Source organism: Myotis daubentonii, chromosome 11, assembly GCF_963259705.1.
Source record: "Myotis daubentonii chromosome 11, mMyoDau2.1, whole genome shotgun sequence".
NCBI classification, from domain to species: Eukaryota; Metazoa; Chordata; class Mammalia; order Chiroptera; family Vespertilionidae; genus Myotis; species Myotis daubentonii.
The window spans coordinates 54,830,944-54,846,650 of record NC_081850.1 but is presented as its reverse complement, the minus strand read 5'-3'; the positions used below and the strand labels follow the sequence as shown (position 1 = coordinate 54,846,650).

The 15,707-nt window shown below is 50.4% G+C and overlaps 1 protein-coding gene across 2 annotated transcripts; it reads right to left on the bottom strand.

The window, feature by feature from the left end:
• Window positions 1–6,304: 6,304 nt before the first annotated feature.
• On the bottom strand, window positions 6,305–11,076 carry ALDH1B1 (aldehyde dehydrogenase 1 family member B1). Of its 2 annotated transcripts, none has more exons than XM_059657410.1 (2): window positions 10,945–11,076; window positions 6,305–8,893 (listed from the first exon to the last, which is right to left on the bottom strand). In XM_059657410.1, exon 2 carries the CDS (start codon window positions 8,881–8,883, stop codon window positions 7,330–7,332), a length of 1,554 nt encoding a protein of 517 aa, XP_059513393.1. In that variant the 5' UTR covers window positions 8,884–8,893; window positions 10,945–11,076; the 3' UTR covers window positions 6,305–7,329. The 2 variants fall into 2 exon arrangements, with proteins under 2 accessions (XP_059513393.1, XP_059513394.1); XM_059657411.1 differs by having other exon boundaries at window positions 10,937–11,039.
• Between the last annotated feature and the right edge of the window lie 4,631 nt (window positions 11,077–15,707).

Here is a 15,707-nt window from a genome sequence, read left to right as displayed (position 1 = left end):
CTCTCCACTCCGTGGTGCTGCTTCTCGGGATCATCTCGAAACTCGGTAGGAGAGGCTGCCAGTTCCCCAGGTTTCAGGGAACTTATCCAGGTTCACCTCAACACTGAAAACCCCACCTCGTGCTGCCTGCGGTGGGCGTGACATCTTGGGGTCCTTTTTGGAATTGCATTTTCTGCCTTTAAGGCTGGCCGTTTCACAACTGACATTTGGGGGTGGCAACACCGTGGCATGCTACACAGCAGTAGACGGGCCTGGGAACCCAGACACATGAGGTCCATGTGGGGCTTCACCCCTGGCTCGCTCTGTGACCCTGAGCAAGTCCCCTTCACTTTCTGCACCTCCGTTTCCTCATTTGAATGAGAAGAGAATGAAGCGGGATGGGTGGTTTTCAAACTTTAAGACATTGGAACCCCTTCTTTGAGTAAAATCAGAATTAAAACTGACCAAACTGGAAGCTCTCCTTGTCTGTTGGAGGTTGGCGCTGCTGGGGGACCTGCTCACATCCCCTCCCTACTCAGCACCTCCTAACCTCTCCCACTGACCACCACTCGATCGTACCCGAGGTCTGCAGTTAAATCCTCTTGACTTGGAGGGGTGATAAGACACTCAGGAGGAACAGAGAGGCTGAGGCCCTGGAGAAGGTGGTAGAACCGTACTGCTAATAAGCACACTTCACAAAATCAATGGAATCTCTTCAAATTTGCCCGAACAGAACTGGATATAGACCCAGAGAGCAGGGTGGACAGAGCCCTACGATGAGGGAGCTGAGCATGAAGACTGATGAAGCTGGGTTTACATCATAATTATGTGCAAAAAAATTAATACATGTTACACTGTCTGAAATTTTCACCAAAACCAAAATGGTAGAAGAAACATGATTGTCCCAACCTAACGGCTTCTCATTGGTGAGAGCCCACGGCCTCTGCAGAGGCTGAAGAACATGTGCTTCCTTTGGAAATATGTTCTCCTAGAGCAGCCGTGGGCAAACTACGGCCCGCGGGCCGGATCCGGCCCGTTTGAAATGAATAAAACTAAAAAAAAAAAAGACCGTACCCTTTTATGTAATGATGTTTACTTTGAATTTATATTAGTTCACACAAACACTCCATCCATGCTTTTGTTCCAGCCCTCTGGTCCAGTTTAAGAACCCATTGTGGCCCTCGAGTCAAAAAGTTTGCCCACCCCTGTCCTAGACCCTGTGTTTTCTACCCTATTTTCATAGATGTGATGATGTCACAGGACCCCTGCACCCTGAAAATAAATGTTTTTAAGGACAGTCTTTGGTCTCTTTGTCCTTGGAATGCTCCTGTGGGTGGCCCAAGGCCCACAGATCCTTCATCATCCCTATGCATCTTGCCCCTTTTTTCCTTGCCTGTATCCTCCTTACCTCTCACCTGGGCCGTAGTCACAGCCCCAACTGAGCACCTTGCTTGCAGTTATTAACCAGTCCTAATCATCTGTGGCTGGCCTGATTCTTCCAGCTCCCCCTGAGCTTGGGTCTCCCACTATATAAACATTCTAGTATTTAATTCACTCACTTAGATCCGCCCTCTGCCGTCTTCCACATGCGTGCAGGCGTGCCATTCTCCGTAGGCCAGAAGAATGCAGACACTGACTCTGTGCAGGTGGGAGGGCCCTGGGCCCTGCACTCAGGTGAGACTGACTGGGGACGAGTGGGACAAGGTCACTGTCCTGCCAGGAAGCACAGATGTCCACTTTGTGATCAGAGCAGGAGATCAGGGAAGGCTTCCTGGAAGAGAAGAGGAGGCATCTGAGCTGGGTTTGAGTGGCTGTGGGGGATTCCTGGCTAAGGAGAGAGCATGTGAAAGAAGCAGGGCTAGAGGAGCGCTGCCTCGTTTGTGAATGGGGAGTAGTGACCATTGCAGCTGCTTGGGAGCTGAGGTGGCAGGTGGGGGAGCTTAGGCCACACCCCTAAATGCCTCCATAGGAGGTTGGACTTGATGCTGTAAGCAATAGGCAGCCTGGATCTCTGTCGTCAACTAAGTTATAACTGGGCTCGAGGAAGATCGTTTGAAAGCCAGTGTCCAATCCCAAATGTACCCACTTCCCACCTAAAATGTAAAAAGTCTGATTTTCAGTCAAAATTAATTTTTTTGGTCAGATTGCATGGTGAATTTAATCCTATGTTTTTAAGAAAACATCACCCTCGCCTCTCCCCCAGCGATGGATGACGCAGGTAAAATTAATAAGAATGAGCAAGTCAATCGACAGTGAACAGTCTCCTCTAATGAATTTCCTCACTCCCAGCCTTCACCAGGGCCTCTGGAACATTAAATCAGAGAAAGATTATTATGCGGTATTTTAATTAATTAAGGGAAACTAAAGTGCCCTGGCGTCTGCAGCGCAATAATGAATTCAGAACTTAGGAACTCATCACACAGGGCAGAACTGGATGCTGGTACTTGCACTCCCTGGAGTGTGAGCTCCTCTTGTCAGGACGGGCTCTGAGTTCAGCCTCTGCCACCGCCAGGGCTGAGAAGTGTGTGGCACAGGAAGCAGTTATCTGCGTCTCTTCTTCCTCATGCCTACATCTCCCCCTGCCAGGCGGGTATTAGGGAGTGGCTGGTTGTACAGGGAAGAGTAAAAATCATTATTACTAGGAAGTGGGAGTGGGTGGAGGGAACAGAAGCCTCTCTCCATTCATGAATCCACCCACCACACACATCTGCAGAGCCCCTACGAGGCACCAGGCTTCCCTGGGTGCTGAGGGGTCCACCCAATAAAAAATGTTGAAGAAATGAATAAACCCCCCACCTTGTCCCCAAACCTGCTCCTGCAGCTAGGTCCCCTGTGGCAGTGCTGACACCATCACCCACTTGGAACCCCAGTCAGCAACACGGGTCTCCTCCTGGCTCCCACACCTGGTTCAGGTTAGCATCACTGGCATGGGCGCACTGTCCTGAGTGGCCGTCAGCTTTAGGTGGCCCCCTCAACCTATCCTCCCACTGAAACAGAGACAGCTTTAGAAACCAAAATATGCCCCTTTCACTTTCCTTTCAAAGCTCTCATGGTTTCCCATCACTAGACAACGCGTGGATTTTCCCACAGGACCCACAGCCCCTTCGCCACCCAGCCCCTGCCTCCTCCCATGCCTGTCCTTCCTGCCTCCTCCCATGCCTGTCCTTCCTGCCTCTCCTTCCTCACACCATTTCTTCAAACCCTCCATGCTTTTTCAAAAACTTCATGCCCTTCCCTCTCCCAGGAACACCCTTCCTGCGCCTCTCTGCCCGGTTACCTCCTACTCATCCAGTAGGATCCTATCCCTCCCACCAGGCCTTTCCCTGAGGCTGAACTGTGCAGTAGAGTGAGAAGACCTGAGTTTGCATCCTGGATCCACTTAATATCTGAACATCTCTGGGTTCCATGGTTATTTATCAAGTGTGGAATATTAAGAGGTGCCTGATAAGGACATGGAGAAAAGGGGACCCTAGTGCCCTGTTGGTGGGGTTGTCAATTGATGCAGCCACTATGGAAAAATTAAAAATAGAACTACCATATGACCCATCAGTGTCACTTTGGGGTATTTATATGAAGAAATCCAAAACACTAATTGGAAAAGACCTACGCACACCTGTGTTCACTGCAGCATTATTTGTAATAGCCAAGATATGGAACCAACCAAAGTGTACATAAGTAGAGGAAAAGACAAGAAGATGTGGTGCATATATACAAAGTAATATTAACCATACAAAAGAATTAAATCCTGCCATCTGTGACAGCATGGACGGACCTGGAGGCTATTATGCTAAGTGAAATAAGTCAGATAGAAAAATACAAATACTAAATGATTTCATGTACATGTGGAACTAAAAAACAAAATAAATGAACAAAACAGGAACAAACTCAGAGAACAAATTGGTGTTTGCTAGATGGGAGGGGGATTGGAGGGCTGGGTGAAAAGGGGGAATGGATTAAGATGTACACACTGGTAGCTACAAAATAATCATAGAGATATTAAGTACAGCACAGGGAATATAATCAATAATCCTATATAATAAAAGGCTAATATGCAAATTTACTGAACGGCAGAATGACCAGTGGAATGTCAGGTTGCTATGACATGCACTGACCACCAGGGGGCAGATGCTCAGCGCAGAAGCTGCCCCCAGCCTGCAGGCCCCAGGCCAACCAAGGCGGGTACCAGCTGGGCGCCCCCACCATCGCCCTGCTGGTCGCCCCACAGGGAGGCAACGACTGGTGGCTGCAGTGGCGGCGGGGGGTGGGGCTAGCAAGCAGGCAGCCAAGGCAGGTATGGGGCGGGGGGCAGGGGGAGGGTCCCTGATCACCCTGCCGGTCACCCCACAGATTATCCCTGATCACGGGCCAGGCCTAGGGGCCCTACCCATGCATGAATTTCATGCATTGGGCCTCTAGTATTGTAATAACTGTATGGTGTCAGACGTGTACTAGACTTATAGGGGGATTAGATTACTTCATAAGTTATATAAACGTCTAATCATCATGTAGTACACCTGAAACTAAGATTGTATGTCAACTGCAATTAAAAAACTAAAAATATTTTTTTAAAATAAAGTAAAAAATCAGAAAAAAAAAGTGCTTGAGGGTAATTAGATGTAGTACATGAGATAAGTATTGTGGATGCCTATTACTATTTCTTCCTTCTGTGATCTCATGGCCTCTGTACTTCCATTTGTCACCGGTTCTGTAATTGTCTGCCTGCCAGACTGTGTGCTCCTGCAGGGCAGGGACCGCCTCATTCAATTCTCTGTCCCACAGCCTGCCTAGATCCAGAAACTTAGCCTTTTTTTTTTGTAAACCAATGATCTGAACAAATTAACCAGGTGGCCACCAGAGGTCAGCCTCACACCCAGAATAGAGCCAAACCAAATCAAAGTTCTTAACTGGCCTGGCATCTGGGGTCAGCTCAAGAGAAGCAGCGTCGCTGTGACGGAGCAGCAGCTGTGGTGGATGCAGCAAAGAAGCGGGGCTCTTAGAAGTCGAGGGCTCAGTTTGACCCCGTGCCGGTTCATGCTAAACCTCTCAGCTTCCATTTCCTCATCTGAAAAAAGTGGTAACCCCACTGCCTATCTTACAGGATGTGTGAGGCCCAGTGTCTTGTAAAGGCGCCTGGCATAGCATCCGGAAGAGCAGAGCTCGGTGTAAGTTGTTGGGATGGGTGGATGCCTCGAAATCACAACATCTACAACCAAGTGAAATCCTGTGGGCAGCGCCTGCATTAAATGATGCCCAGTTCCACCTCCCTGCCCGAGCGCCCTGCATCCAGAGCAGTGGGCGTGAGTGCGGAGGAGCCACGGGGGGCTGAGCCGACTAGAAATATGACCTGACTCCTCAGTCTCAGAATTTCAGGGATCAGAGCCCTAGAAGGTTGTCCTTTCCCAGTCCCACCCCATTCTGGGTCACCCTGGACCAAGTTTCTCTTGGTTGAGAAGTACTGAGAAGCAAATGAGCAATGGATTTGTTAAAACACTAGGATGCTGCTTGATAGTCATTCACCCACCTACTCACTGCTGTTTCCCTGTTTCATGAGAAATTCTCACTTCTATGCAAAGTACCAATAGGCTCTGAGAGAGGCAGATAAAAGGTACACTTCGGGGGCCAGTCAGGGTCACCCCAGCCTTAGACAAACGGCATAGAAAGCAGGTCCTAGAAAGGAGAGATGAAGGAACCAAACAAACTCAGAATCCACAGAAAGCAGTTTCAGGTCAACTCCAAGGTCAGATACTGAACAAAATCATCTTGAAGCCTAGGTGAGACAACAGGATGTGAAGAGCCGGGGGGGGGGGGGCGGGGGGGGTTGTGCATTCACTAGACTGAGTGGATCTTAAAGTAGGGCGGTTCGTTATTAACGTGGTAGAAAGGAGGAAGACAGGGAGAGAGGGCTGGTGCTGTGCAGGCGTCGTGGGCCTGCTGGCTGGGAGTTACTCCCATCCGCTGGGGAATTAAGACTAACAGTAAACATACTGAATTCCCAGGTTTGAACCTCTGGAAATCCCAGGATGTCGGGACGGCATGATATTGAGCTTGGCTTGAGGTGCGGTGTGTTTTGGTAGAGGTTGGGGGACAGTGCCAGTGGAAGGCCTGAAATGAGATCTGACATGGACTTGTTCCAAAAGCAGAGCTTTTTTCCGTGGGTCGTAAAGTTGCTCTTTGTCACCCAGCCAGCCAGGAGAAAACAAAACGCGAAATACTGTGGAAGGGACTTCTGTACCGGGCTGGGGGTTGACTAGATGACTACCTGGGTCTGTTCCATCCCCAACATTCTGTAAAGCATTCAGTAATAAGAAAATATGGACACAACATGTATTTGCAAACGGAAGGTATGAGTTTATTTAACTTCTAATTGAAATAAATTCACATTAAATTCACCCTTTCAAAGTATGCAATTCAGGGCTTTTTAGTATATTCACAAAGTTGTGCAACCATCACCACTATCCAATTCCACAATATTTTAAAACCTCCCCTGGAAATTCTCATACCCATTAGCAGTTGCTCCCCATTCCCCCTCCCCCACCCCCTCGCAACCACTAAACCGCTTTCTGTCTCTATGGATTTGCCTATTCTGGGTGTTTCATCTAAATGGCAACATACTCTATGTGGCCTTGTATGTCCTTTCACTCAGCATGTTTTCAAGGGTTATCCATGCTGCAGCGTGTGCCAGTACTTCACTCCTTTTTATGGCTGAAAAGTACAAGGGCTATTCCATGGAAACATTTTGCTTATTCACTCAGTAGCTGATGGACATTTGGGTTGTTTTCATTTATTTTAAAGGAACGCTTATGTACATTCATTCTTTGCCCGTTCCTTCCCTCAAATTAAGGAAAATGAAGGCCAAGCAAGCAAAATAGTAAAAAACTGGTACTTAGAAAAGGAAAAGCACCCCTGATTTTTAGGTTAAGTCAATGAAGAATGGGGCCAAAATCTGACCCCTATCAAAACTCCCAATGCCTTCTAATCCCATGTCTGAGGGGAGCCCACCCACTAAGCCCGCAGGTTAACTATTAGAAAGCCCTGGGTCAGCAGGAAGAACTAAGGTCCAGATCAGTGGTTTTTAGTTTTTCTATCTTCCAGGGGTTCTTACGGTTTCATGGAAGCAGCACAGGGCCTCCAAGGCGGCTGGGGTTGGGGCGCAGGTGGACAGGACTCTGAGCCCAGTCCCATCCCTGCTTTAACCAGAGCAGCTCTGATTCTAATTATTTCATTTGTTGAGGTTCTAAATGTTCATTTGGAGCAAACAGAGGGGGTCCATGACGAAAAAGTTGTTGGCGACCACTGGGTAGACGGTGGTGGAATTCTTGGACTGGAGCTGGGTCTTCAGGGTGGACGTTCTTACGAATTCTTCTGTGGAACCTTGATGGTGACTGTCTTCACCTCTGTGTAGGCCTTAAGCCCGTCCTCCCCCAGCTCCCTCCCATTACCGGACTCCTTAAAGCCTCCAAACGGCGTGTGGCAAGTGACAATGTTGTAGGTGTTTACCCACACCGTCCCCGCTTGGAGTGCCTGTGTGAAGTACATGGCCTTGTCTAGGTCCCGTGTGAACACAGCGGCAGCCAAGCCGTACCTGGTGTTGTTGGCCCTCTCGATCACCTCCTCAATTTTCTTGAATTTGAACAGGGGCTGCACAGGCCCAAAGATCTCCTCCTTGGCAATCCTCATGTCATCTTGCACACCACCAAAGACGGTGGGCTTGATGAAGAAACCCCGCTCCCCAAAACGCTCCCCACCGCAGAGAAGTTTTGCCCCCTCCTTCTGGCCAACCCGGATGTAGCCCAGGATCCGCTCAAACTGCTCCTTGTCCACCTGGGGCCCCTGCTGGGTGTCCAGCTCAAAGGGGTTCCCAACTTTCCTCTGCTTAGCTTTCTCCACTGTTCTCTCAAGAAACTCATCATAGATGGATTCTTCGACGAAGGTCCGGGACCCTGCACAGCAGCACTGGCCCATGTTGAAGAAGAGGGCTTCGTGGCACTGCTCCACGGCGTGGCCCAGGTCAGCGTCCGCCAACACGATGCTGGGGCTCTTCCCGCCCAGCTCTAAGGTGACTCTCTTGAGGTTGGAATCTCCAGCTGCCTTCTGGATCAGGTGGCCCACCTCGGTCGAGCCAGTAAAAGCAACTTTGTCAATATCCATGTGCTGGGCCACGGCCGCTCCTGCTGTTGGGCCATAGCCTGTGATGATGTTCACCACCCCAGGGGGGAAGCCTGCCTCCTTGATGAGGGAGGCCAAGTACAGGGCAGAAAGGGGGGTCTGCTCTGCAACCTTCATGACCACGGTGTTGCCAGTGGCAAGTGCCGGGGCGAGTTTCCAGCCCTGCATGGCCAAGGGGAAGTTCCACGGGATTATCTGGCCACAGACACCCACGGGCTCATGCCGGGTGAAGCAGAAATGCTCACCGTCCATGGGGATGGTCTTGCCGTGCCACTTGTCAGCCCAGCCGGCAAAGTACCGGTACACCTTGATGACCTCATCCAGGTCCAAGACGTAAGACTCCTGGAAAGGCTTCCCGTTGTCCAAGGTCTCCAGTGAGGCCAAGTAGACACGATCCCGCTCCACTAGGTCAGCCAGGCGGTTCAGCAGCCGGCCCCGCTCAGAGGCATCCATCCGGCGCCATGGAGACCCCAGGCGGAAGGCCTCGCGAGCTGCTTTCACTGCCCGATCCACATCGGCTCGGTCCCCTTCGGCCACATGGCCGATGACCTCTCCCGTAGAGGGGTTGACTGTTGGGAAGGTCTTCTTGCTGACTGCATCTTGCCACTCGTTGTTGATGAATAGCTGGCTGTAGCGAATGTCTGGGTTCTGGATGGGGCTAGGAAGGGCTGCTGCTGAGGAGTACGGGGCAGTCCTGCCTCGGAGGCAGAGCAGCCGGGGCACCAGGAAGCGCAGCATGCTGACTACTCTGGAGAGGGACAGGAGGAACCAGGGTGAACAGGTGAAAGGGGCCCAGGAGGTCCCCCAAAGGCCCACCATCCCAGACGTCCCAGGATTCTAGCATAAGGGCTGTCACCTCAAAAAGCATGGATTGCAAGGCGAACAACGGCCCTGAAGAACAATCTGGTCCAACTCTATCGTGTCCCACCTGTCCTTCGTCTTACTCCCTCCCCTCAAATGTCACCTTCTCAGCAAGGCCTTCCGTGACCACCCTGTATAAACTGCAGCTTTCCCCACCCCTAGCACTCTCTATCCCCATACCATGCTTTCTTTTTCTCCGGCTGACGTGCCAAATAGTAGCTTTACATGCGTGTATGTTTATTGTCTGCCTCTCCCCAATAAAACATCAGCTCATTTTTTTTTCCCTGTTTGGTTCATTGCCTGGCCCTGCTGCCTGGGCTTATGCTTGCTACATACATTTCCACAAAGGCCATCTAATTGACCTAAGAACGGAGTAGAAACCAAAGAGACTCAGAGACAGACTGTTCTCTTAGAGACAGGCTTGCTTCACTTCACCTCCTTGCCTCAGTTGCCTCCCGTGTAGAATGCCCCAGGGGGCTTTGTTCAGTGGGGTTGTGCATACAAAAGCCTGCCACTCTCCACCCAGGACATCAGAGCTGGCAGCACCCTCAGAAACAGGCCTGAGGTTCGGGTCTCAGCTTGCCAGGGGTGCAGCAAGTCCAGCAGCAGCTGGGAAAAAGGACCTGTTAATTTCTTGCCTACAACTCTGAAAACAGTGTAGATTTGATTAAAACAGCAGCTGCAAAACTTAAACAGTATATAAAATGTATTCAATGAAATGTAAATGGTGTATAAAGTTCCTAGGTTCACTGAAGCAGTCACTCTCCAGCCAGGACCAATCCCTCTACCTTGACTCTCTCAGTGGAGTCTTGTCCCATCCAACAGCAAAAAGTTATTGAACTTGCCCTACTCCCCAACCCCATACCCCTACCCTCTGCCACTGGGCATGGAGAGGAGCAAAGAACTCATCCAGAAAAACACCTCAACCAGCTCCTCAGCTCCATACAAATCAACGCTGCCCAGGAAAGCCCTCCCTTGGGGGGGCGGGGGGGGGCGGGTTATTGAGCTAGCAGACCTGTTAGGGGTGCACTCAGGTTCCACTCTGCTCAGGGCTCTGCCCCATGCAGGAGCAGCCTGGGTCCAACAGGCCTGGGTCTGAGAAGGGAGGGGTGTACCGGAATGGGTGTGAGGAGGAGCCACCCATCCATGGGGTGGGGGTGGAAGGGCTAAACTGGTGAGAGAAGTGGTCACAGGCCAAGGTTGGGAAATCTTTTATGCCAAGCCAAAACCGTTCCTACTCCAGGGGCCTGCCTGTATGGGGGCTGCCAGGCACCACCATTTGCATTCAGGAAGATCGCTGGTGCACCAGGTGTTGCAGTTTGCAGGCCATCTTCTCAGCAGTTAACTCAGAGAATCTCCTGGCAGCCCTGGGGTGGTCAGAGCAGATGCTGACCCCATTCTGGAAGAAGGCTGGGGATCAGAGAGGTTCAGGGGCTCACCCAGGATACACAGCAAGTAAGAATAGGAGCCTCAGCCGGGCTTCCCACAGCCCTAGCTTTGTGTTTCCTCCTGCCTACGGGCAGTTTCTTCGGTTCCTGTATTAGTGCCCCCTGTCCCGAGGACCAGACCTTCTGGGTCATCGAGCCGGACCAGGTGGCGCCCACCTCACCCCTTCTGCACGGAAGGGGCTTTCCCCTACGGTACAGTGAGGGGCCCTCCTCTGGATTGGGTCTAGTGGGCAGGAGCACGGAGACCCAGCTAATCCGAGATGCTTGCGGGGAGGGGGGGGGGGGGGGGCTGCGTCTTCAGTGCCCTCAGGTGCCACCTGGGGACCTGGGACCTGGGACCTGGGCGCGGGAGAGGGTTGGAAAGCGTGGATAGGTCCACAGCGCACGCCAGGAGGAAAGACGCCCCCCGATGGGTAAGCCGAGGCCAAATGAGGAAGCTCCCATCACGGTGACGGGAGCTGAGGCCGCCCGGGAGAAGGGACCTTGTTACCTGCCGCAGGTTCGGGCTCACGCTCAGGCGCGGGTTGGGGCTCTCCCGGGTTGTCCTGCCTCCGGCCTGGGGTTCGCCACAGGCCCCGCCCCCGCGCAGCCCAGAGGCTCAGCGGCCAATGAGGCTCCGCCTGCGCCCGGGGCGCCGCGAATCATCGGTCCCAAGGCCCCGGGTTGCGGTTTCCGGCGGACTGGCCCAGCCCCCGCCCGCCACCCGGGCGGCCCTCCTCGCAGTGCGGCTCAGAGCGGGGCCCAAAGGCGCTGGTTTGGGAGCAGAAACAAAGACCAGAAAGGGGCAGGCCTCCCCCAGGTCACAGCCATCTGTGACTGCACCCCAATTATATTTTGCATTTTCCCCTCCCGCACGGTGCACCTAGTTAGGCTGCCATCCTTGAACCTCTCCTTACCCTCTTACTAGTATGTGCCTCCCGTCTGTGTTTTTTACTTTGGTTCACTAATTTCTGTCTCCGCTTTCTCTGCTCTTTTTCCCAGTTCTGTGAAGATTTTATTTGTGCATTTTTTAAAAATGCATTGTTTTGGGTTTTTTTTGTCCTAAGAGGATAAATGAATATATGCACACTGTAGAAAGCTTGGAAAACAGAAGAAGGTGAAGGGGGGAAATTACCTTCCATCCTTTCACACAAAAGTGTCAATAATCTTATGGTATTACCCCTCCCCCCTGCATTTTTCAAAAATTCTTTTAGTTGAAATAAAATCATACAGTGACTTCTATTTTGCCACATGCTTTTTTAAAAAAAAAAATTTAGGGATTTCTTATGAACCTTTTCTCATTTCACTAATTAATTACAAGATGACATCATCCTCTCCAAGGTCTCCAAGGTGGCGTTGAATTCCATGCTAGGGAGGACTGTTGATGGACATCTAGCTTGTCTGCATCTTGTTGTCATATAAGGTGCGCAGATGGATATCCTGAACACGCACTTCTCACTCACTCCGCGGCCACTGCACCTTCCTCCTGGTTGGAGAGGTTGGGAAGCTAGGAGCTCAGTTTCCCGGCCTTGTTTGCAGCACGAGTTCTGGATGTGAACTCACTGCTGCGGATTAGCAGCACCCCTGCCAGATGTGGAAGGTGGGGTGTAGAGTCCTGCCCCATCGGGACATCACTAGCATGGTGGCAGGAATGTGAGGATTGTCTGCATTAGCGCTCCTGTCCCTTCCTCGGCATCCAGCTGCATCTGTGGCTGCAGCTCCACTCCAGCTACCTGCTCTTTGAATCTGGCTTCAGGGTGTGTCTTTGACCTAAATAACCCCAGGTGGCCTCAGATAGTAATGAGGCTAGTGGGCCAGGTCCATCTTGTTCCGGGAGTTGGTCCTGAAGGGCTACCTAACGTCTGCTCTCCCTCTGGCCCTTCAGCAACTCTGTGAGCCCCTGATTCTCTGTATTAAAGGCCTATCTCCCCATATTGTTCACAGTCTCTTGATTGAACCTGTTTCACATAGTCGTTTCTTAAGCAACATCTCTATGGAATCTTTTGTTACCATGTTACCATGTTATCCTTAGGATGTTCCCAGTCCTTGCTGCAAAGTTTAGTTCTTCACTAAAAGCACTGCATCTTGCATCCTGCCATATCTGTGCTCCAGTTTCCTGGCAATCCTGTAGCCCTTGCAAAGCCCCTTCTCCCTCCCCCACAGCACAAGGCCAGCCTAGAACTCCATGGGCACTTGGCAAGGCACTCCATGGTGGACTGACTCAATGACTATTTGATCAATCATTAACAGGCCTGGGCAAAGGCAGTGAGTCCATGACAAAGCAAGCGTCTTCATTTGGTCAGACCGAATTTGAAAGCTGTGGCAGGTGAGAGAGGCCAGTGGCAGACAGGAAGTGGTCACCATGAGGAAAGGTTGGAGGCTGTGTTCTGTAAGGAGCAGCTGGAGAAATTGGGGGTGTCCACTCCTTAGAACTCAAGGGACAAGGTTATACCTTCCAAATCTCTGAAGGGTGAAAGCAGATGTGGTCTGCAGGGTCCTAGAAGGCAAAGCCAGACCAGTGAGGGGAAGTTACGGAGGGCGGAGGAAGAACTGCTGACAAAGCACAATTAGCTAAGGACGGAAGGGAGGGAGCGCCTTGAAAGGCAGTGAGCCCCTACCTCTGGAGGAATACAAGGGGAATAGACAACCATTTGGCAAAATCTTATAGAGGGGAGTACCAGATAAGGAGTGAACTAGACTTAGCTGAGCATCAGAATTGCCTGAGGAGCTTAAAAAAAAAAATCTCCTTGAGTCTCACCTTCCAAGATTCTAAATTATTATAGGTTGGTTGGGGCCCAGAAATTCTTTTAACTTCCTACATGCTTCTGATGTGCAACCATATTTGGGAATCACCAGCCTGAGTGGTTTTTGAGTATTCCATGACTCCAACATAGACAGTTTTCAGAAACAGACCTACCCAGTGAATGCTTTGGCTATCTCTAGATTCCATTCAGCATGCCCAGCCTGGACACTTCCTAAGCCATGGCTGGCATCAGACCTCACCACAGTAATCCTGTCACAAGACATTTGTAAAAGCATCAAAAAAATTAAAAGACTAAAACTTTCCACGATGCTTGACCTTTATGGTTTGGAGACAAGGATGAATGTGCAGAGGCTGAGGGGGAAATCCACAAATTATTTTTGCAGAGGGGTTAACTATTTTTCAGGATTGTTTTGGATTCAGTTTTCTGGTTGTCAAACAAAGATCCAGGCCTTGGTAACGGATCTTGGGCCTGGAGCCACTGTGAGTGTTTGGACTAAAAGGATTGAAGGTGAAGGGGAAACGGTGAGATAACACAAGCCACAGTCAGGTCATTGTCAGCAAGGAATGTCACCCAGTGTATTTACACTGGCTTGGTGGGGGAAGAGGAGCTATTTCTGGCCTTAAGCATTTTGGAGCCTTATATGTCTAGGAAGTTACTGGAGAAGATTCCAGGCTCTGAGGTAATGAACGGAACAGACAGATTCTAAACAAAAAGACATTCGAGCTGCACTGGGTGTTTGTTTATTCTGCACTGAGCGTAACAGGTGCCTCTGTTCTCGGCATTTGACCTGAACAGGGAAGCCTGGCTCAGGACACTGAGGGAATTACAGGGAATGGAAATTTTTAAAATAAAGATGTTTATCAAAAGCAAACCAAGGTATCCCCTATTCCCCCTCTTTTTCTCCTAAGTGCACCTCTAAGTAAAGTTTACACTCTGTGAACACAAAAATCTGAATGTTGTCAAACCAAACCAGACCTGAGTATTTTCCACAGCTCGTCCTCCCTTCTGCCTGCCTGGCTTCCTTGCTCTTTCCTTCCGTCTGCACCTCAGCGTACAGTTGAAGAGACTGAGCCCCAGAAGGGGAAAGGGACTTGCCCAAGGTCACACAGGGGATGGGTGTCTGAGTTCAGACTGCAACCAAGGCTCTCACAGAAGCACCCATCTAACCCTGGCGTGGAGGCAGAGTGTGTGGCAGCGAGTGGCATCTGCCGTCAAGGACCTGGAGGTGGGGAGATTATCTGGATTGAGCCCAATGTAATGACTAGGGTCCTTGTTAAAGAGACACAAGAATGTCAACATCAGAGGAGGAGATGCAAAGACAGAAGCAGAGGTTGCAGCGATGTAGCCACCAGCCACCAAATGCAAGCAGCTGGAAAAGGCAAGGATACAAAATTCCCCCAGCCTTTCTGAAGAAACGCATCCCTGCCAACACCTTCATCTCAGCCCAGTGAGACACGTTTCAGACTTCTGAGCCCCCAGAACTGTAAGATGATAAATTTGTGATAATTTGCTACAGCTAACAAATACAATGATTAATTCATTTATAGCTTTTTATAGGCACTTGAGTTTATGGCCCCTGGAGCAGGCCAGATGGTCAACAGTATTCCGTGTGTAGAAATGCCATAACTATGGTGGACATCGTGTCTTCTGTTTACCCAGCATTCCTTTCTTCTGAATACAGCACCCCTCCTGCCCCCACCTCCACCCCAATCCTATTTTTGAGTCAGAACTGGTCAGCATAGCATCCTACATATTCTGGGGACCTTGTTAAACCTTCTTAACTAGGAATGCCTTATATTCTGCATTTCTAACAAGTTCCCCAGTGATGCCAATCCTGCTAGTGCCAAGACCATGCTTTGAGTGGCAAGGGTAAAGGACGAGAGCTGAAGGACGAGCAAGGATCGACTAAATAAAGAGGCAGGAAAGGTACAGGTGAAAAGGGCAGGCATCTTCACAGGCCTTGAGGTGGGAGGGGTCAAAATGCATTCAAGGAACTGGGAGAAGACAAGCAGGTCAGAGGCAGGGAGCGTGAAGGGGTGAACGGCTCTGGAAGAGGCTGGAGGCATGGGCAGGGATCAGACCATGCAGGGCTGTGGAGGCCGAAGTAAGGAGTCTGGCTCCTGAGCCAGCACCCGGGATGAATCTAACACAGCGATTTGCAACCTTTTCAACTCATGGCACACACAAACCAATTTCTAAAATTCTGCAGCACACCAAGTTACATATTCTATTTTTTGGCCAATCTGGCAAAAAAACACACATATAATTTTAATTCATTCACACCAGATGGCTATTGTTACGTTGACTGTTATCATTTCATTATTTGACAATCTAAGGGAAACGAAGTCAATGCCCCTGACTAAATAGCAGGTATGGCATGTTTTAAAAATTCTTGTGGCATACCAGTGTGCCGTGGCGCTACAGCTGGAAATATCTGATCTCACATGGTCTCACCCTGGAGGAGCTCAGAGGACAACGACAAGATTGACCCAAACAAAACGAATGCAAG